Genomic DNA, 24,234 nt, shown 5'->3' on the forward strand with positions numbered 1-24,234 from the left:
ATGAGTTTGAGAAAACACCATTTTTGCTTTGTTCCACAAACAACTGATGACATTTCTTCAAAATCTAAAACAAACAAAACGTTTTTATTCAGAGCATAAAATATTTATGCAATTCCCACAGGTTTGAAATATACTTGCGGTGATGGCTGGTATGAAACACACAGTTAACCCACACAACAAAAAATATTTAACGATACTGTATGCGACAAACAAAACATAATTTCATTTTTAACAATAGAACAATAATTTAACAGAACAATCATTTTATTTACTATGACAGTGTTATACACTGCTTCTTTTTAATGGGTTAAAGTAAAAAAAGACTTCAAATTAAAAAGAAATACAATATTTCTCTTACTTTTATGCTATTCAGGAGCCATGTGCACCCACTAACAGGTGAAATCTGGATCTCTCTTTCTTTCAAGTCCCAAACAAACTTGAATGCCAAAGAGTTTTGCATATGTATAAAATATGTATAATATTGACATAATAAAATTGTTAAAATATTCAGCAAATGAGAAATAAATGATAGAACAAGTAATAAAAAAATACAATATCCCTAAAAAGTTATAATAATGACAAGATTAAAACATGTAGATTTAAATAAGGCAAACGTGTTGATTAACCATTACTAATGGTGTCCATATATTTTGTAGCCAGTCCTTTATAAGTATAAAATTTTTTTTGGAGTCATTTAGATTAAAGAATGAATTATTTAATGTTTTTCTCACTCTTGTGACTGTGTGTACACAGTCAGCTGCAAAGCCAAGCAAAGTGGGCTTAAATAATTAGGTAATGTAAAATCGCAAAATGACGGCTTTAGAAAGCGAAAGCAAAAGTGGAATCCAAGACATTTTGGGAGATTTAGAAATCTCTTAAAAAGTCGCGTCTCTTTGGGTCTCTGCAGAGCTTGTGAGATTACCTGTGGAAATGTTAAAGGTTAAAACGGTTAAAAAGGAGAAGTTTTTCCTTTGCTTAATCGATTGCAGATGTTTGGTTATATTGGGTGAATTAAAAAAAAAAAGTGTTAAAGAATGATAATAATAGTAAAAAGTGTCATTAAATATACTTGGGCGGCCGTAAATATATCTGGGCGGCCCGTCCAAGTAAAGCCTATGTGTGGGAAGCCCTGCAATTTATATTTCATCTAACATATAACATGAGCCTAACATATATTTTGAAAAATATATTACACATGCATGTAAAAAATGACTCACTTGTAGATGTAGATGAGTTGAACCAATTGAGCTGTGAGTGACATTCAACCAAACATCCTCCACCGCTGATCCAGGCCCACTTTGGATGCTCATCTGCCCCATAAGGCTCCTCTACAGCCAAATTATAGGTGGCTACAGAAGACAGGCTGGAGGTTTCAGCTGCGTCTCCTCCAGCTCCTGATGCGAGATGAGTCTGGGCTTCCTCCAGGTCCACATTGCTCCACTGAGGATCCACTCCACCTGACTGACTAGGAGACAGAACCTGAGCTGGAGAAACCCGGTCATCCACCTCTTTTTCTGGCTGCTCTTCTTCAGGAATAGAAGGGCTGGCTGAAGGGACGTCGCGCCGACTTATTTGACCTTCACGATCAGACACAAGCTCTGAGATGAAGCTGTCGCTAGTCACTTTGGGTATACGTGGTTTAGGGGCGTCTCCCATCTCAGGTGCTGGGACAACTTCACCTGCAGCAGGGTCAGTCTCAGCGTCTGCATCACTCAACATTGATGCCTGGGACTGCAGACGCACCTCGCCACCAAAGAAACAACCGGCACTAGGCGGTGTAGAGAAGAAAAAAACATGTGAGGTTTGCTTAGAATCATGAAGACACAGATGTATGTGTAATTAAGAAAACTATATATATATATATATATATATATATATATATATATATATATATATATATATATATATATATATATATATATATATATATATATATTAGGGATGTAACACCGTCATACCGCAATAGCAATTTTTTTCGATATTACCGGTGTCGCATGACACGGTAAAACTATAGGTCTTCTGAGAAAATTTGCTCAGGCGAATGAAGCGAACGGGAGGTAGCGGAAACTACAATTTCCATCAGCCCAGGCGTGGCCATCATCCTTTGCGGTCTGTTGTCACTACAGATCCAGTAATACGGAAATGGAGTGTGCTGCTTGTAGAAGGGATGAAAAAGAGCTGGAAATAATTGAACCTAGTGGGTGTTGTCGCGCGCGTTCTGATCAGCTGTGTTGTCGCGCGCGTACTGTAAAGCGGGGAGGGGATAGGGGGGTTGAGCGCGCATACTGAAGGGTGGGAAGGAGGGTGTGTCGCGTCGCAGGGGCACTTTTGATCATTTTGGATGGGCATTTTCTATCCAAGACTAAAAAGGGCATGTGCACTGCACAGGTTGAGCCCTATGTGTGCACGCTCCTGCAAGTTGGGGAATACGACTAATAACAGTCATGGGGACTGCAGAAACACAGCACACTGTTCAGATTGATGCAGACATTGACTTGTACCGCAAAGAGACCTCTATCTTACTCACGGCTTGTCCTCTCAAGTGGGGAAAGTCAATGCACAATGTTACCTACTGCTGTCAACCTGGGCCAAGTCATATCTCTGTCCCAGAAACCTCAGTCCCAAATGAGACTTTTTTTCTGTTGCAGGGGACATTGTAAATGCCCAGAGATCCCAGCTTTTACCAGATTAAATTTATTTAATAGTTTTCCTTAAAACCCATCTCTATGTAAGTGATTGAGTGATTAAATGTTGAATGTGATGAGTTTTCAACAATACTAATTTTTTTACATGGTTTAATAATTTTTTGTTATTAAAATTGAAGTTCCTGTTTCAAAGCTTACAGATAGATGGCTAATTTGTATGTCATTGACACTTTTGGCACTTTTTTGGAGTATTTTCATAAGTTTTGTTTATCCTGTAAATGATTCAATAAATACCGTACCGTGACATTCTTACCGAGGTATTACCGTACCGTGAAATTCTGATACCGTTACATCCTTTTTATATATGTATATATATATATATATATATATATATATATATATATATATATATATATATATATATATATATATATATATATAAGGGATGTAACGGTATCAGAATTTCACGGTATGGTAACATTACCGTGACATTCATTTAGAGGTATCACCGGTGTGATCATAAATATGATCATGCCTTGATTTTTAATTATTTAATTAGGACACTAAGGTCTGACTTTGCTTAGAAAAAATGTCTCGTCACTTAACAAAAATAATGTACAATATAAAATATAAAGTCATGGTCCAGTGGAAAAAAAAGACCTAATATTGTGTTTGTCTATAGCTTGGTCGACTGCATCCATACATCTCTGTAATGACTCAAATAACTTATTAATAAAGTCATCTGGAATGAGTTTATCAAGATATTTTGGATTTATCTTCAATGCCGCCTCCATCTTACCCCAGACATACTCAATAATGTTAAATCTGGTGACTGGGCTGGCCATTCCTGGAGGACCTTAACCTTCGTTGCTTTCAGGAACTTGGATGTGGAGGCTGAAGTGTGAGAAAGAGTGCTATCCTGCTGAAGAACTGGCTCTCTCCTATGGTTTGTAATGCAATGGGCAGCACAAATACACACATATATACATACAGATATACACTAACGGTCAAAAGTTTGGGGTCAGTAGGATTTCTAAATGTTTTAAAATAAGCTTATCCTGCACAACAAAGCTGCATTATTTAATTAAAAATACAGTAAAAATGGTACATTTGTGAAATGCTATTGCACTATAAAATAACTGTTCAAAGGTAGTTCATAATTTAAATTCCAGCTTCATTACTTCAGTCTTTAAAGTCACACAATCCTTCAATCACTCTAATATTAATGATTATAGTTATTATTATTATTATTAAAAAAAATATATATAATACATTTTAATGGTAATAATAATAAAAGCAATAATGACTGGAGTGATAATTTTTTTTTATTTGAAACTACATACCATCAGTAATAAAAAATATTTAATAAATTATTAATTAATAATTATTAAAGTATTAAAATTTTTTTTAATAAATGCTGCATAAATGCAGAATAATTTTAAATTATTAAATAAAATGAATAATGATTGAAAAAAACTGACCTCAAACTTTTGACATATATAATCTAAATGATAAAAATAATTAATTTTATATTTCTAGAACATCATGAAATCAGTAGGAAAATTGTTATTTAATCCTACAGTACATGCTGTATATACAGTTTAAGGCTAAATTATTAGCCTTGCTGTGATGTTTTCAAGTGATGTTTAACAGAGTAAAAACGTTTTCAGAGTGCTTCCTATAATTTTTTTCTTCAAGAGAAAGTCTTTTTCTTTTAGTTTTGTTTATATATAAGTTTTAAAGTCAATTTTCTTATCCTCATTAAGATTTTTGAGATTCCTGATAAAACAGAACAAACCACCGTTGTCCAATTACTTGCCTATTTAACCAAACTGGCCTAGCTAACATAATTAACCTAGCTAAGACTTTACATTGCACTTTATGATGAATAACATTCAATAAAATAGTAAAATATTGTGTCATTCTCTCTGTTAAACAGCACTTTGGAAATATTTTTTAAACGAATTACAATTTCACAGAAGGGCTAATAATTTTGCCCTCAAATATGTATATTCATAATGAATTTATTCTGATAATTAACAATTTTACATAATAATACACTAATATTTAAAAACATATGCCGAAACAAAACAACATTTACAGCTTTTTTATGTCAGATGTATACATTAGGGCTGCACAATATTTTGTTTTAGCATCGATATCGCAATGTGCGTGTCCGCAATAATCACATCGCAGGATTTTGAGTTGGGTTATAATTGCACAATTCAGCTCAACAGTTGAGAATACATGAGATTTATAGAGTGAACATTTATCATTTGCATTTGTTTTGAAGACATTTCAAGAGAGCTTAAAGCATTCGGGCACAAAAAAATACAGTCCCACTTTATATTAAGTGTCCTTAACTACTATGTACTTGCATCAAAAAATAAATACATCGTACTTACTGTGTTCATAATGTATTTGAGAACACTTGTGGTGCTCGTGAGTTGGGATAGGAGTAGGGTGTGTTGAGGTGTAAGATATGGTCAACAGTGTATTTACAAATGTTATTACAGAAGTTAATTACAGATGTATTTACATACAGGTATTTAATCAAGCATAAGTACAGAGTAAATACATGTATTTACACAATTAATACATTGCAACTAATTATTAATTTCTGTGTAAGTACAAATTAGTTAAGGACACTTAATATGAAGTGGGACCAAAATACATTTGTAAATTTAAATATAAAATTATTGTACTGAATTAATACAATGAAGACTATACAGTGTTATTTTAATTTTATTTCATAATTCAATTTTTATACCTGAATACTGTTTGAAAAACCATTAAGCACTGTTTATTTAACTTTTTTTCGTTGCTCTATTGTAGTTATTTTTGCTTGTAATGTTTTGTTATTATTTATACATGATTTACACCCTTAGAAACTCACCTTAATCAATCCTAATAAACTATTTTATTTCCAAGTAGAGCTATTTAAGATATTTGGTGAAATTCTTTCATAATGTAATATATATATATATATATATATATATATATATATATATATATATATATATATATATATATATATATATATATATATATCACAGAAAAACTAAATATCGCAATGTTAGATTTTTCCAATATCATGCAGCCTTATTATACTTTAACCTTTTTTTAAAAATTACGTATTAATAAATATAAAAAAAATCTATATTTTTCTGTCACATCCTGTGCCAATATATTAATATTTTTCATTTATTAAAAAATAACAACATACAAAAAAAAGGGATCTAAAATCTGGAAACTAACAAGGAATTGTTATTTCAAAAAATGCAAAACCTTAAAATAATTGATCACACTTTATAAAACTGTACTGCCTTTGTGAAACTGACCATCGCTGCATCACAGATGTTTTAAGAGAGTCAGACACGAAAACTTCAAAATAAAACAGCTGGAGTCATTTCTCAGTTAAGAAACCTTTTAAGTGTTCTTCTAAGAAATTAAGGCTGCTAAGAGGTTAGGTGTGATGAAACAATGCAAACTGCAAAGTGTCATGACTTCAAAATGTCTTTCTTGAATGAATTTTACCACCTGGTGGTAAATTCTTTCAAATGCAACACATTTTGCAAATTCTGCAGATGCTGAGGCTCTCTAACCTCTGCAGGCTGCTTGCGCTGGCACTAGAATGGGACCGGTCATTATCTCTGGTCAAAGACACAACCTTCCAGGCCTTCCCACTGAGCTCGCTGGCAGTCACACCCTGACGAAAATAGACGGCCCGGTCTTCAAAAGCAATACCCCACACCTGAGGACAGAAACGCAGCATGATGATCTTCACATATATCAGCCAAATGGTTTTAGCACTTTTTTTCATTTATGATTCTCTCTAAAAACAGTAACCAAGTGCAGTATAAAAACATAAATATGACATTTTTGTACATTTGTGTATGACTTTTGTCTCTGGGGAGGAAAAGATTTATTTACATTTTAATACAAAGTCTTTATTTAATCGATAAATCAATCCAAATGAATTTTTTCTGAGTCAAGCCTTAAAAACATGTTAGTAGCCAACAGTATTTCAATCTCAGATGTGAACTGCAAATGTATGCCTGATTAATGGAAAACATCAATAAAGACATCAATTAAAGGAATTAATTCATCATCTCTGACCTGGTCATTGAGACCCACGTTGATCATGACCATTTCTCCAACCATACTAATCCAACTTGAGCCACAAGGATTATGGGAATTCACGCCCCTCCTAAACCAGACCTATAAGAAATAAGAAGATGATATGGGGAAAATGTAAGTTATAACACCAAATTAAACCAAACAAACATGTATATACTGTACTTCTTCTCAAAAGTTTGTTCTGAACTGCTTTTAAGTCTAATGTTCACAAAAGCTGCGCTTTTTTGATCAAAATTAGATTTTTATAAAATATTACCATTTAGAATAGCTTTTTTACAGTAAAATAACTAATAGCTACATTATTTATTAATAATATATTATTTATTATATTAATAATAATTCATTATTCATTAAAATAATTAATAAACAACGAAATATTTAAATATATTCCTATATCTTTTATGTATACATACTTTAAAACATCATTTCAATTAAGCAAAGCCAATTTTTTAGCAGTCCAGACTCTATTCTTTTGTGATGTATTCCTTTAGAAATTGTTCTAATATGCTGCTTCGGTGCTCAGGAAAGATTTAAAAAAAAACTGCTGTGCAACTTAAAGATGCAGTACGTGATTGTCTTTAGAAAAATTTTTTGTTGTGCTGGTTGAAAGTCTCTTTACATTCCAATAGTACTGATTTAAGTAAATGAACTAAATGTATTTATATGTATTTTTATATTCTGGGTAAGGCATAAAACTAAAAAATGTTTATCCAATTAAATACTGTCAGACTGACAAATAACTTAATTACAACAGGTAACTCAAACTGTCTGTCAACAAATTTCAATTTGAAATTCTGCACAGCCTCTTTTAGCAGACAGATACTCCACTCACACGCACACGGGAAGAGCGAATCTACCGCTGACAGAGAGACATCAGGCAAACATAAACCTGAACTTCTTTCTGAAAGACCAACTTGGCCTTGTATGCATGAAAAGAAAGATTGTTTCTGAAAGGGCTTCTGCCAAAAACGCAGAATCCAAACTTTTCTAATCCCTGAATCAAAATTGGAATTAATTTTTCATGCTGGAGGGCAATGACGTTATACAATTCAAAACAACGATCTGAAGGATGACACCACAGCTGAAGTATTACGTTTAGACAGGTATGTTTTAAAACTATTTCAGCCACGCAAAGCTGATGTCGACTGTGTTCTTGTTTATGAATGGGTTTATATGCACGGTAGTGTTGTTCAGCCACTGAAAACGCCCGGCAAAAGATTGGCTATTTTCAAGTTCATATAGTACCTTTTGCAGCATCGATAATAAAGTCGGTTAAATAGACCCGAGCATTCATTTAGTTGTTCACGTGAAAAAGGAGCTGAAAACAAACGACGTACTGAACATGATCGAGGATCAGCCAGCACAATTGAAAATGAAAAGTCACTTATTCTCTTGGTAACCTAAAAGTGTAGTGTATCTCTAAAAATCTCTAAGCTATTATGCTAATGCTAGCCTTCTGGCAGATCACCTACTGCACCTTTAACATTCTCATTTCAGCATTATTTAATGGAACTTCAGGTCACCTCCACTAACTTCATCCTGTCTAAAAAAAGAAAAAAACAGCACTGATTTCTTTCAAGAAGAAAAACGTTTGAATGGTACTGCTTGTAGTATATATGTAGAATATATGTAGTAATTGTAATTTCATGTAGATTTTCCACCATGTCCAGCATTGATCATTTACCATGAATGATAATATAACCTGCAATAAAAAATAATAATAATAACAATAAAATGCTAAACTGATAAAGAATTGCATTTTAATTAGTGGTCTCAGAAATTAGATCTCACTGTATGTGCAAGTGTGATATTTACATTACATCACATTTACATTTACATTCAGCAGACGCTATTGTTTAAAGCGACTTACAATTGAGAAAGCATTCAGCTATTTATTAAGAAGAGGCAATACACACAAAGCCTGTATTTACACTGCAGATCCTGATAGTCAATTCTATTTTTCTGACTGCAAACAATTTTTTTGATGACCAGCTTACATCGTTTTTTTAAAAGTATCCGATATCTGCGTTTACACTGCACACAGCAAAAGGCACAATGACATGGAAAAAAAGAGTGGCCGCTGACTGACAGCTGATAACAAAAGAGCGCTCTTTTCTCCAGTATTTAATCTGTTCTCAGGTTTTAATTTTTTAATTAATTTGATTTTTTACAAGTAGTTTTACTATAGTTTATGGCAGAAAAGTTATCATTTGGTCATATTCTTTAAATTGAGGCTTTTTTTTAAACCAGTAGGGATTTTAATGTCATGTCCAGTGTTGGAGGTAATGCATTACAAGTAACGCAAGTTACGTTATAATATTACTTATGTCTAAGTAGTGTAACAAATTAAGTAACGCATTAATTTTTAAAAATAAGAAATAATATTTGAATAAATGTTTTTGAAAATGTTACGCGAGTTACTTTTTTAATAAATTAATTAACTTTAAAAATGACAAATTGCTGAATTAAAATGAGTTACAATGAATCACGCAGTCAATGAGAGAATGTGTTCATTATTTTGAACACATCAAAGAAAAGGAAATAAGAATTTTCTCAATGGACAGTGATTTTACTTAAAATAAATAATAGAAAAGTAGCAAACACATTGCTTTAAACTTTCAATAATCTGTATATCCAATATGTAGAGATCTGTTTGATATTATTATCCTAAAATATAGATGTTTTTGTTTTTTAAAGGTAAATAAAGGTTAAACAGTGTGTTGTTAATTGCAGAATTCCTATATTTAAAAAAGAAAGAAACAGTTCTGAAATTGATCAAGTCTCAGCCAGGTAACAAAAAGTAACACAAAAGTAACGTAATGCATCACTTACTGTAAAAAGTAACAGAGGCTACATTCACACTGCAGGGCTTAGTGCTCAAATCAGATTTTTCTCAGATTGGATTTTTTTTGCATAGCTGTTCACATTGTTGTTATAAATGTGGCCAATATCAGATTTGCAGAGTGAATAGATCATGGTCCTAAACTGACCCGCATGCGCAAAAGTACAATTACGGACAGCACAAAGTGTCTAATTATGCACACAATATGTATACTGTATGAAGCACATTGTCAGATTATGCTTAGTATGATTATTGCCCTTTTCACAGACAACTGTGGTGTATTTCATGAACTGTAAAGGGTTGTTCTGCTACTAATAAAGGGTATTTCATCATTTGAAACCTAAATTAGGTCTCTTGTGATTAAAAACACTGATCATTTGTGATTCAGGACAATCACGGTGTGAGTCTTTCTGACCACCAGTGTAATGAACTCATTAAGGGTTAATGAGCAGCCGCAGACTAAATTTTGAAGGCAGAGTTGATTTATCTCTGTTTGCAGAGTTAATTCATTGTACTTCGTTATAAACAGCAGGCACGTGCAGAAGGGGGATTTGGGTGCTTGAGCACCTGCCCTTTTTTCTCTCGGAGAGAAAGTTTCCCTCCAAGTAAAAGTGCTCCCTCCTTTGCGTACGAATCCCCTAGGCTTGCCATGATAGACGGTGTTGACGGTGATACCGGTGTTAAGACGCAACACCGGTGACATCACTTTTCCACCGTGACACCGTCTCCACATTTGTTTTTTTAAAGTATTCGTTTTTTTTTTTAATTAAACTTTTATTTGAAATAAATGGAAAATATAATTATAAATAATTAACTTAAAACGAGAGCATGCTCTAAAATTATCATCTGAACATAGCTACAATGTGTCATATTTCATTTATAACGTGAGGAGAAAAGAGGAGTCGGATTTACAGAAAAAGGATGGCGGATGATTTATTGTCAAAACGCAATGCAAAAGCGCCTGTTTGGCAATATTTTGGGTTCAACCCATATATATATATATATATATATATATATATATATATATATATATATATATATATATATGATTATTATTATTAAGTAGGATATTGTTTATTTTGTTTTTTGAAAAGTTTATTTTTACAATTTGACACTTTTAAACCACTGCTCTAACACACCAATGTTCTAACCAACAGTTGTAACCCACTGTGTCTTCATGATGCCCCCAGATCCAATTCATATTGGATAAATTTCCACATATGAACAAGGCCTTAATCAGATTTAAGTAAATCGAACTCCATGTGACTTTTTCATGCCTACAAGTACATGGGCCATATGCGATCTGTGCAACATTGGGTAACTTGAACCATGCAATGTAAATGCAGCCAAAAGTGCTACTGTAATTACACAAAGCAATAGTTTGTGCTCAGAGAATTAAGTGCTAGAGTTAGGAGGGGATAGAGTTTTTTATAGAAAGAAGAGTGTTTCTACAGGTGGTTTGTTATTTTCTTATTTTTTATAAGATGTTGAGTCATTGTAAGACTGTGTCTAATGCAAATGTGCAAGTGCAAAAGTGTTGCAACTCCATATCACATTGAATGAAATGATGACTTACTTTATGATCTTTAGTGACAGCCCACACTACATTCACACCAACAGCTACATGTACAGCACCCACTCCAGGGTTCGGTGACTCCACTGTCACCCACGATGACCCTGTGATTACATCAGTGGTATTAGAAACAGACAGGAATATAATACTTCTACTGAATGAAAGTATATATCAATATAAATATAAATTTTTAAAAAGTTTAAATCACAGCTCAGCCAATGTAAATGTACTGCAGAACTACATTCACCCCTAAGACAGTCTCTGCCAATCCCCTCTCTGACTAGCAGATGACCTTCCCACAGGACGGCCCACACCAAGTCACCAGGCCCACAGCTGATCTGCACGACCTCTCCTGGTACGGTCACCTCCTCCCAAAAGGAGCCCTCAGGATTATGGTGGTTGATGCCACTGCGGAACCACACCTGCTCAAATTAAGAGGAAAATATATATATCAAACTCATCAGATTATTATGTTAGTATGAAAAGCAAACTGTAATGCTATATAAACATATTCTTTTCATTATCTTCAAGGAACAAATGTATTTCGCCCTAGGGCTTTAATGCTACAAGCCCCAAATTTGGCCAAAAGCTGTGTTCTGCATTGCTGTTTGTTGCTATAACTTTTTTTCAACTGGTCCAAGTTTCGGTTTTGACGTAAAATGGGACCTAATTTTTTTTAAAGATTTATTTTTGTCAATTTTGCCTTTATTTGACAAGACAGTAGGTTGACAGAAAGTAAGGTGGGAGAGAGAGGGGGGTACAATCAGGAAAGGTTCATGCCCGGAGCCACTGGGCTACTGCGCCGACAACATGAGACCTAACTTTGATTAATTAAGATTTTTTTTCAGATAAGATAGCTCTTCACTATCACCAACACCCAACCGCACACCCTCCCTGGGCTCTTCACCTTCACAAGCACCCCACCACCAACATTTTAAACTTGTAAGGGCCTACTCACACTATGCCATCCGTACCGTGCCCAGGCCCGTTTCGTTAGAGAAGTGTGAGTGCGCTGAATCGGGCTCAAGCATGGTTCACTTGGCCGGCCTTGGCCCGGTTGGAAGAGGTGGGCCTGAGCGCGGTTCACTTGGGCTTTGGTACGGTACGCTTGTGTGTGAGTGCAAAACGCACCAAAACCCGAAACTGAAAGCGCGACGAGACTTTTAAGGGACTGTTTCATATAGATTTATTAATCATTCTTACTGTTCAATGAACGCAAACTGCCGTAGTTTATGAAAGACGCAAACCCCTCACTGCACGACAGCTGCGCACCTTCAGCAAACCTCCTCATTTCTGCAGCACGAGAGCTTTATGATTGTTTATGAGCGCCAAAAGTGACGGATCTGTTCGGTGAAATATCTGACTGCGTGTCACTGCATCTCTAAGGACTGTTTGGCGAAATATTTGACTGCATGTCAAACCGACTGAAAGAATATAACAAGAGCAATCTCCACTGTACTGAGCGAGAGCGCTCACAGCGCAGCATCAATGACGTAAGCGGGCCCAGGCCTGATTAGTACGAGTGCCGGCCATCGGGGCAGATGGGAGGGGGGACAAGCGTGCTTTGGCCTGGTTCGAGGCAACTGTACATAGTGTGAGTACGGCCTAAAATTCATTCCTGAGGTGCAGCTGATCACAAAGAGTTGGAACAGATCTTTTAATCAGTTTCTTTGCCAACTCTGTTTTGTGGACATGCTTACTGTATATGCAGAGACATATTAATATGCTCCTGTCAATCAATTCAGTGGGTGGGGAAAACCACACTCCCATAGTATATCACATTGTGGTGGGCCTCAAAATCGCTGGGATTTGGATCCAAAGGTAACGTCAGGAAGTAAAAAAAACAAGAGATATTTTTAACACTCCAATATGACATTGGACATACTAAACCTACACACGGTTCTGTCTAAACAGATTACAAAAGTTGATTTACCATCATAGGTGCCTTTTAAGATGTCAGAGTGTCATGGTGTGTTGTTGGCCACTGTGTGTAAGCTTAGAATGGATTGAGTTCTCACCTTGCCCTGCAAAGAAACAGCCCACAGTGCCAAACACCCTCTGGGCTCCTCAGTGACTTCCCAACCACCACAAGTGATGTCATTAAACGGGTCAGGAAGACTCCCGGTCTGATCTGAGGGGATCTGCTCACACATATGAAAATCAAAAGACACAATGTTTTCATGAGCATTATAGATAACTAATCTAAATAAATTATCTAGAATCACTGTATAATAGCTGGCATATGACATTTAAAAAAAGACGTTTATTTTTTAAAGTTTAATCTAACAAAATATTCCCTGACTTTAGTCTTTTGAATCTAATACTTGTTTTCAGGTAATGTGTTTTGGCTGAACTCAAAGATAATGTAATATATTCATTTACGTAATCACGTAAACTGATTCTGAAATATCTGCATTTATTTCTTATGTTGAATAAACAAATAGTATGTTATACTTTTATAATGGCCATTATTTAAGATTAAAACTGGTATCCAACAAGAGAGAGTGTATTATTTGTATTTTCCACAGAAAATGAAAGGAGGCAGTTAAGTTATAGGCTCCGTTTTGTTATAAATATGCTTGCAGTGATGATGACGGTCATATAAATATGCAGCTACACGATGCCTCAACATTTTTGGTGTCTGTTGTTAATTTCAAAATAAAAAATAGGCAGTTCCTCATATAATGTGTTTTTTGATTGTTAAGAAAGGGAAACAACGTAGCCAAGGTGATGTGAATGAGGTCATAAAGTACACTGTTCCCTTTGAAGATTTACTCGACGTGTCTTTCGAAGTTTGCTTTCCATATCAATCTTGCGAAGTCTGAACTTACAAAGAAAGGATGCAGAACTGAACTTTGTGTAGGCTACTTAATATTGAGGAAAAAGCCCCAATCAAATAGGCCAATGTCTGCAGCCCTGCCTCCATTTTTAGATGTCTCTGTTTTCCCCCATCCACGCTAACATGGAGCAGCAGTGTTTTAAAACGAAAACGGCCTCTTCCTCATTTTCAAAAAGCTGTGTTTTCAGGGCTCGAAAACTCTGGGGTAGTGTGGACGGAACGTGTAACTGTAGCAAAACTTATGTGTTTAAAGCTAAAACAAATCAGTGTAAAAGGGGCCTTAGTCACCAGAAAAACTACTATAAAGACTGTCAAATAATTTGTGACCAGTTACAGAGGAAAATGCTAAAATAATTCAGATTTTTTTACTGGACATCTCTGGGAAATAAGTTAATTTATTCATAAACTGGTGTTTATTAAAAATAATTAATATTAAAATGATAATTTGAATATATTCAACTTTTATTTCAAAGTTAAAAGATACGTTTAATACTTTATATTTTTGTCTTTAAAACTGACTGCTGACTTCAATGTTACTTTGATACATGCTTTAGGATTGTTATAATTAACAAAATAACCAAACAACATTTTTTTTTTTAAAACATTGATACACACCTTGACCCAAGTGTCCTGTGCCTTGTACCTTCTGTATCGTAACCATCTGCGGCGACGCACACAAGAGTTCCATTTTTTATCTTTAGTGTAAGTAGCTGGAAAATCAATAGCATATGTCCATCCCTGAAAACACACACAAGATTTAGTTTTACACCTTAAAGCAAGTGAAAGCAAGCTCTTTTTTGTTTGTTTGTTTGTTTTTCAGACGTCAGTACTGACCCCTTTCTCTGTGGGCTCTCCTCCAAAGTTTTCATCCACATACCAGTCCCCTTCCCACTCCCAGTTCTCAGAGGGCAGCTGAAAGTCAGCCAGAGGTTGGTGCTTCAGCCCGGTGACATCACTCCACTGCCATCGGTCACTGGGCAACAACCGGTCTGAGAAGCCATCGACTGGGTTCCACCTCTTTTCGGGAACAGGAAGCACATTAATGCCTAATATGTCACGAATACTTGATAAACAGTAGTGTTTATCATAAAACAGAAGTGCAAAGTTCTTTCGAGCTGTATTTGTATTCATTTAATGACTATAAAATCCTCATATACTGTAACCATCCTATTTTATTACACCTTGAATAGCAAGTAAACAAATAATGTTAGGTCAAGCTTTATTTTGATGGTCCATTTGTTGAATTTAAGTTACATTGATTTCACATGCCAACTAATTCTCATTAGATTAGACTGTTAGGTTGAGGTTGACGTTAGGGTTAGTGTAAGTTGACATGTACTTGCAAAGTTTCTTATAGTCAGGTAAATGTCTGTTAAAGGAGCAGTATCAACAGATCTTTGGCAGACAGTCTACTAATACTCAAATAGGCCATCAAAATAACCAGTTACCAATGTTTATTATTATTTTTATTCATATTTTGAATATAATACACTTCTTTAAAATCATAAAATGATACATTAAATTTTTCAGACGTGGCACTAAAAATGCATAATGTTGAAAATGTCTGCATTCTATTTTAATCAAAATGATAAGCAGCATAACTGATGTCAACAGTAATAATAATCAAAATGTTTCTTAAACACCAAATCAGAATATGAGCTTGATTTGTACAGGGCCATGTGATAGTACCAAAAAAAAAAAAAAAAAACTTCTATCACGTCAATAAAAAAGAAAATTACAACTGAAAGCAAGTACTATATACAATATTACGATTTTTGCTTAAAAGATTTTTTTATTTGAAAAGGGTCAAAAGTTACAGTATTTTACAAACATTCTGTAAGTTTTGGAACTCAATACCTTGATGTTACTCTAAAAACAGTTTATATTGAAGATAATGGGAAAAAAAATGAGAGAAAATGGAACATTCCACTCTGTGATGCAATAGGGAATATAATATGCAAACTGTAAGCCAATCACAGCAGTGGCTATTTAATTTTAAGTCTATAGTCTGCCACATCCATTCAAACTGTGTGTTCTGATAAAGGAATCAAAAACTCACAAACAATGTCAAACTACTTCTACATTTAGATTTAGTTTTATGTCAAAATTTTGATTGGATTAGTAGACCTTAGAGAACAGTACAAAATAAAAAAAACTGACATAATTCACAACCCCTATCAAATGCAATAAAATCAAACAAATGCAGCTTTGATAAGCATTTTTTTAAGCCTTATGTGCTGTTGAGGATGTTTTCATTTTGAGTCTTAATTTAGCCATAACTTTTTCTGTTTCAGCTCAATGATCATCATTTAAATGATTTTTTGTGACAAACCTTCTTTTGACATATTTTGAGAAATTTGCTTTGAAATGAAATTAAAAATAAATAAAAAAAACTCAACGATATACTCTGGGCAAATACACTACCCTATGATTATGTTAGAGATGAAAACATTCACTAAATTTAACTGCTATAAAAATGCTTCAGATAAAATTGAATTCATTTTTTTCATACGTTTTTTTCATAAATAAACCTCCGGATCCAGATCAAAACTACTAAATTGTTAAAAAAAATGTTCAGGATTTGAACTCTTTAATTGCCAAATGTATAGAACAAACAAAATTACTTATTTTTATCAAATATTTTATTTTATTATTTTTTCACTTATTTTATCATATTCTTGGGCGTGAAAGATTAGTACCAACATTGCCTTTGAAGCATCCAAAAATTCTTTTTTTTTTTGCACAGGTCTATCTAAAGAGTTAATGGTGCCAACTGATGATCAACAGTAAAAATGACAAATTTTACCTCTTCCCAACAGGGAAAACCACCAACAATCAAAAATGCATGATTTTATTGTATGATGTCACGGCTTTGCAATTAAATAATGTGGTTATAATGGAAGTCAATGGAGAAAAAACAGCCACCAACAGTAAATTAGAGAGGAAAAAAATGAAAAATCTTATGCTGCACAAAAACTAACAATGAATTAAAGGCAATGTTGTTGCTAATCTGCAAGACTGTGATAAAAGGTAAAAACAAACACAGTCCACAACAACTTTTTATATTGAAAAGAAGTGGTTTTGCGTTTTTTTCACCAAATCAGTGACATCACTTATGAATTTGGCAATAAAAGATATAAAATCCTGTGAATTATAAAAACATTTAGTAGTTTTGATCAGGACTGAGGTTGATTTACAGATTTCTGTATTCTGTATTTCTGAAAAAAAAAAATAGAAAAAAATATTTATCTGATGCATTTTTACAGCATTTTAATCCAGTGGATGTTTTTATCCCTAACATAACAAATAGGTAGTAAACATATTATGTAAATGCATATTATGTAAATATTTTAGACCTCTATTGCATATGAGAGGCATTTTTTCATTATAATTTATCAGACTTCATTTAAATTTTACTTCTACATATTGGTCCAAATATACCATTTGGTGGATTTTTCAATATTCAATAAAATAAACAGTGCATTTTGAAATAATACACATTAAAATCATTGTACATTCATCATGAAATGCAATATTTAACATATTATATAACAAATTTTAAATAGGGTTGCACGGTTTACCGGTACTATGGTAGAATCGAGATATTATGGCTCCCAAATACTGGCGGTGCCACTGTAGTTTGTAAACGGTAGTATTGTCATTAACGGTTTATCTACAATAGATAATCTTGCATGAGGAAAAGTCACTAAAATGCTCAAACGTTTGAGCAACAATAAAACATTTTATTTTAATAGGCTGTGGAGCCCTTTATGGTTGCAAAACTGTGTAGAATTTCTTTCTCTTATGGTAGCCTATTGCACATTTTCTAACGTTTAAAGAGCACCTAGGTTACCCCTTTTTCAGATTTAATATAAGTCTTTTGCGTCTCTAGAATGTGTGTACAAAGTTTCAGCTCAAAACACTCATCAGATTTTTCATTATACCTTTTACAAGATGCTGTTTTATACTGATTTCCACCAGGGGGTGGTTTTGTCGTACTGCGCCTTTAAGGCAAGTTCTGCCTGCCTACTGTTTCTATGTGCCTTCGCGCGTGCTTTAATCTTCTCCCTCGGCTGCGTCAGACAACAGACAGACTTAAAGGAAGAAGGTCTCACGTAGCGTTTGTGAGAAATACTACAGTAAGAACTAATATTTACTAATCAGTATTGTGAAGTTGCATTGATGAGTCACACACAATATCGTTACAAAGTTCACGCGCGCACACACACACACACACACACACACAGAGAGAGATACACACGCACACCGCAGCTGACACACACACACACAGGCAGGCAGACAGACAGACAGAGCGCGCTTAGCTTAGCACTGTTTTTGCACTCAAATGTGACAGGATACAGGCTAACCTCCAGTGCTGTGTGGATATCTGTTATGCTAGTGTACAAAATAAACCTGATTTAACTTCCACAAACCAGGATTGAAGCGTCTTCTTTTATAATTGTTCTGACACGCGGCTGTGCTGATGAAGTAAAGCTTAAGTAAATCGCTGTAATTAATTACACACGTGCACTGTTTTAAAACACTTTAAACATGTGAAACTTACTCTTAATCACATTTGATGATGATTGCTGACCCTAGCGAACAGAACAGACCTTTTATTACCGGTTGCTTTGCGTATGTCTGTCTGGTCTTGTTGACATATTCACGTGACTACCGGAACCGGAATGCGCGCAGCTGTCAATCAATTCGGTGGGCGGGGGGACCGCACTCCTACGTAAAGTTGCGGTCGGTCTGAAAACTGCTCTAATTGGTCCACCGTTTTTATGCTGTTAAATTGAAAAAAAAAAGGACTGGGTGTGTTTATATCACCCCAATATGACGGTCTATACACTATATATACACACATGTTTGTCCAAATAGCTTGAAAAGTAGATTTTTCACCATAGGTGCCCTTTAAGTTCAAATGCACACCTGAAACGGTTCATGTCTGTTCCTGTTAATATGATTCAATAGGCGCACCTGGTTTTCATACGTGTCCTCTTGGTAGCGGATGGGCACATCACTTGCATGGACGTTCAGGTAGATGTTGTGGTCACAGGCAATGCTCCAGCAACACTGCTGCACAGCCGTGATGCGCTTGAACTCCAAATGGGCCTCGCGACAATGTTCCCACTGCTGTCCCGCTGTCGAAAGACTGTAAACCCTCCCGTACACATCAACAGCCCACAGGAGGGAGCTCGGCATAATGCTCCCTGCTGAACACACAAGAGAGAGAGATATCTGAAGATAAACAAACATCTCAGCATCAGTCTCCAACTACAAAACACATTTAGAAAAGAAACAAGGCGGCAAAAAGTTAATTTCGTTTAAATGAAACATCGTATGAAACAGACATTCCTGCCTACTCTCTCCTCTGCTTTGACAGCAGCTCTACAATCAGCTGATTCTCATTACTGCTCCTCAAGCTGCCAAAACACTGCTGATACACAGGAGGAGACCTGTTGAAGAGCTTTATTTGCTGCCTTTTAAGTTACAAAGAAAACCAAGATCCAAGCAATATAAACTCTATGAATCGAAGTAAATCACAGACCACACTTAAAATACTCTACTGTGGTAGCACCACGTTAGTCATGTTCATTCATTCATTAGTCCTTTTATTGATCTGGGATTGCAACAGCGGAATGATGAGCCAACTTATCCAGCATTTCTTTAACGCAGCAGATGCCCTTCCAGCTGCAACCCATCACTTTGAAACATCCACACACTCATTCACGCACATACACTACGGAGAATTTCAGCAAACTCAATTCACCTGTACTGCATGTCTTTGCACTTGTGGGGGAAACGGAGCACCCAGAGGAAACCCTCACGAACACGGGGAGAACATGCAAACTCCACACAGAAATACCAACTGACCCAGCCGAGGCTTGAACCAGCGACCTTCTCACAGCAGTGAGGCGAATGTCCTGCCCACTGCACCACCACGTTGCCACATTAATAATTTTGCAGAATGAATAAACTAATTGTTTATCACCCCACATGAAAAAACAAATTCATAGTACTACATGTATATACACCTACAGGCTGCTTGTTAATGCAAATTTCTAATCAGCCAATCACATGGCAGTAACTCGTTTAGGCATGTCTACATGGTCTAGATCAGGGCTGCTCAACCCTGTTCATGGAGATCTACCTTACTGCAAAGTTCAGCTCCAACCCTGATCAAACACACCTGAACCAATTAATTAGGACCTGAACAGCACTTGATAATTACAGGCAGGTGTGTTTGATATGGGTTGCAACTGAAATCTGCAGGAAGGTCGATCTCCAGGAACAGGACTGAGCACCCCTGGTCAAGATGATCTGATGCAGTTCAATCAGAGCATCAGAAAGGGTGAAGAAAGGTGATTTAAGTGATGTTGAACGTGGCATGGTTGTTGGTGCCAGATGGGCTGGTCTGAGTATTTCAGAAACAGCTGATCTACTGGGATTTTCACGCACAACCATCTCTAGAGTTTACAGAGAATGGTCTAAAAAAGAGAAAATATCCAGTGAGCAGCAGTTCTTTGGGTGCAAATGCATTGTTGATGCCAGAGGTCAGAGGAGAATGGCCAGACTGGTTCAGGCTGACAGAAAGGCAACAGTAACTGAAGAACAACTGAAGAATGCCGAAGAGATTTTCTGAACGCACAACACGTCCAACCTTGAGGCGGATGGGCTACAGCAGCAGAAGACCACACCAGGTGCCACTCCTGTCAGCTAAAAACATAAAACTGAGGCTACAGTTTGCACAGGCTCACCAAAATTGGACAATAGAAGATTGGAAAAATGTTGCCTGTTTTGACGAGTCGCGGTTTATGCTCCAACATTCGGATGGTAGGGTCAAAATTTGGACAACCTGAAAGCATGAATACATCCTGCCTTGTATCAATGGTTCGGGCTGGTGAAGGTGGTGTAATGGTGCGGGGGATATTTTCTTGGCCCATTAGTACAACTGAGAATCGCGTCAACTCTACAGCCTACATGAGTATTGTTGCTGACCATGCCCATCCCTTAATGACCACAGTGTACCCATCATTTGATGGCTACTTCCAGCAGGATAACGCAACATGTCATTAAAGAAGAAATATCTAGGACTGGTTTCTTGAACATGTCAATGAGTTCACTATACTCAAATGGCCTCCACAGTCACCAGATCTCATTCCAATAGAGCACCTTTTGGATGTGGTGGAACGGGAGATTCACATCACAGCTGAAAAAATCTGCATCAACTGTGTGATGCTATCATGTCAATATGAACCAAAATCTCTAAGGGAATATTTCAAGCACCTTGTTGAATCTAAGTCACGAAGGATTAAAGCAGTTCTAAAGGGAAAAGGGAGTCCAACCTGGTACTAGTAAGGTGTACCTAATAAAGTGACCCTGAGTGTATATAGTACAACATTATATTTAATGTTTTTTTAACCTATGTTTACAACTATAATAAATGCTAGAGCATTCTGTAGTATTTGCTGCAGTAAACTGAAAAACGGTCTTAAATACTGTAGTGTCCTTTATTTTTTGTTACTGTTATCTGAGGTGTTTGTAGAATAGTATATAACGTAAATTGTAGAGAAATAAATACAGTATTGGCTAGTTCTTTCATGGTACGTTAATTGTATTAAAACAGCAACTAGCTTAGCTACTTACTTACGACTACCTTGATACAAAAAACTATGGTATTTCATACATAATTACTGATGATAATCTGAAAACAAAATTAACAAATTGGCAGAGATAACGTCAACGTTACCGACGCTGTAAAAATAAAGCAATACGTTATTAAGGTGGTAACTTAATTGCATTCCGTGTACTTTATGTCTGCCGCTGAAAGCGTTAAAACATGAATGTGGAACAATTAAGAGAGCGTGTTGTTGTTGTTGTTTATCGCTTGTTTGTTGATGAAGGTAATACCGGATAACGTTGCTAGCTAGCATTGACCGCACTGGGGAAATAAACTAATAGAATACACGTCACGACAACATTACAATATCAGCAAATAATAGAAATACGACGCAAATACAGTCAAAAGAGACCTATTTTGAAATGAATGGCTGCACCTGCCAGTATTCCGCAGTGACAGGTGCGTGTACATAACAGGGATACATATCATCACTGTTAACGCATCCTTAACATGGACGACAGTAAATCAGCAAAGTAACATACCTTGTCCGTGTCCGGGTGGGAGCACTGAGTTTATGTTGTCATCTTGAGACCACTCAGATTGGCGAAATCTGTCTGTGATTTGCCCTACGCTAAACTCCCAGAGATCCAAAACAGGAAGTGGTAAGAATTGGAGGATTGATTTGGCAGCTGTTGCTTTTTTAGTCCACCAGAGGGCGTCAATGACTAATGTTGTTGGAAACTAGGACGGTAAAGGTTACTAGGTATAGTTCACATACAAATAAGAACTGTCATAATCTACTCCTCCTCCCCTTTTATCGGTTAAATACAAAATAAGATATTTTGAAGAGTACTGGCAATAGGTAGCCAATCATTTTTGCTTTCAACTTTCAGTTGTTAATATTTTTGTAGCATGAATATCAACGATTACTGGTTTCTTACATTCTTTAAAATATCTTCTTTTGTGTTTGATAGAAAATAGAAACTCGTTAATTTTTGGAGCCACTTAAGGGGTACAATGTAAAAAAAAATATGATCAATTAGTCATGATAGCAAATGTTTTTAATTCATTGTAACTTATTAAACTAATTTGATCCTGTTCTAACTTAATTTTTATAAGTTGGGCAAGCTGTTTTAAGTTAGTTTAACATAATATAAGCTCAATGGAATCAAGAGATTAATTTAATCTAAAAAATTTAGGGCAACCAGGGTTTTTTGCAGTGCACTTAGATTTATTTATTTATTTATTTATTTGGTGACCTTTCTCTTTAATATGTGAATTTAGTGCTTCAGGTTATTCTATTTATGTACATTTTACTTTCAAACAACAAAGTAAAACATTTAGAAACTGTTTCTTCGTGAAATTTTTTTTATTTAACTAGAACTACCTTTAAATTTAAAATCTTTTGACTTCTCTCTTAGAATTCTCTTTTTCGTTCATCTATGTTAAGCTGCTTTGATACAATTTACATTGTAAAAAGCCCTTTAGAAAATAAATAAAATTGAACAATATAGCGTCATCAAAACAGCTGAAAATCAGCATGTGACTAATTATTTCTACATGCCAAAAATACTCTAAAATTCGAATTAGGATGTTTAGGGCAACCAGATTACATTATTACTCAACAGAATGTACTTTTTTAGTGGTTTGTAAAATAATTTTTCAATCAAAATAAGTATCTATTTCATATTTATGTACAGATTTCCAGCCCTGGTTAATACCTGCATGTATAAAATGCATAAGCAGCCTGCTATGAGGACATAGCAAGGGAATTCAGAACCACTCTGCAGATTTCAATGCCGTGGGTCATAGTCTATCATGTTACAGAGACAGTGGGGTCCCTAGAAATATCATTACCTTTCCCTCCAGCAGAAGCCTTGGTGACAGATGACAGAAAACTAGTTGAAATAATTGTGTGCCACCCATAGGATAATAACTTTGTTGCTTAGCACCATTCAATCATCAGAGTGGGTGATGGAACTGCCGCTGACAATATTATTTTATTAAAGAAGTGCTGTTTAATGAAGAAAATATTTTTTCACACATTTTAAACATAATAATTTGAATGACTAATGACCGTAATATTTTGATTTTATTAGGTATTTTGCAAGATATTATGGGTTAAGTAAAAATGAAGAGATATAAGAAATTCTCCAAAAGAAAAAAATATATATAAATTTCGAAATTATTCATACACTTATTCTATAGATACTTATACTATATCTCACCTACTGTATATGTGTGTGTGTGTGTGTGTGTGTGTGTGTGTGTATATATATATATATATATATATATATATATATATATATATATATATACAGTTCAAAATTATTCATACCCCATGCAAATTATATATATTATTATTTGACTGAAAATGACCCAGACTTCTCCTAAAAGAAAAGACTATGCATTAATGGGAAAAAACTCAGCTGTTATTTACATTTGAACAAAAAGTGGCATGCCAAAATGATTCATACCCTTCCCAATAATCAATAAAAAAAATCTTTATTGGCCATTACAGCAATCAAACACTTTCTATCATTGCTGACCAACTTCTTGCATGACTCCACT

General features: G+C 35.2%; 1 protein-coding gene across 5 annotated transcripts in view; it reads right to left on the reverse strand.

Moving 5' to 3' along the window:
• The window catches only part of tecpr1a (tectonin beta-propeller repeat containing 1a), a 50,228-nt gene extending 27,901 nt beyond the window's left edge, over nt 1-22,327 (reverse strand). For 3 of the 5 annotated variants that reach the window (XM_009306680.4, XM_073918352.1, XM_021480288.2), the window contains exons 1-10: nt 22,206-22,327; nt 19,020-19,255; nt 14,874-15,056; nt 14,655-14,777; nt 13,219-13,341; nt 11,448-11,622; nt 11,204-11,304; nt 6,765-6,866; nt 6,251-6,399; nt 1,218-1,768 (exon numbers count right to left, since the gene is read on the reverse strand). In XM_009306680.4, coding sequence (XP_009304955.1) covers nt 1,218-1,768; nt 6,251-6,399; nt 6,765-6,866; nt 11,204-11,304; nt 11,448-11,622; nt 13,219-13,341; nt 14,655-14,777; nt 14,874-15,056; nt 19,020-19,244 — 1,732 coding nt within the window. In that variant the 5' untranslated portion in view covers nt 19,245-19,255; nt 22,206-22,327. The remainder of the gene's footprint in view (nt 1-1,217; nt 1,769-6,250; nt 6,400-6,764; nt 6,867-11,203; nt 11,305-11,447; nt 11,623-13,218; nt 13,342-14,654; nt 14,778-14,873; nt 15,057-19,019; nt 19,256-22,205) is intronic. The other 2 variants (XM_073918351.1, XM_021480289.2) reach the window with 1 other exon arrangement.
• Between the last annotated feature and the right edge of the window lie 1,907 nt (nt 22,328-24,234).

Source organism: Danio rerio, chromosome 12, assembly GCF_049306965.1.
Source record: "Danio rerio strain Tuebingen ecotype United States chromosome 12, GRCz12tu, whole genome shotgun sequence".
NCBI classification, from domain to species: Eukaryota; Metazoa; Chordata; class Actinopteri; order Cypriniformes; family Danionidae; genus Danio; species Danio rerio.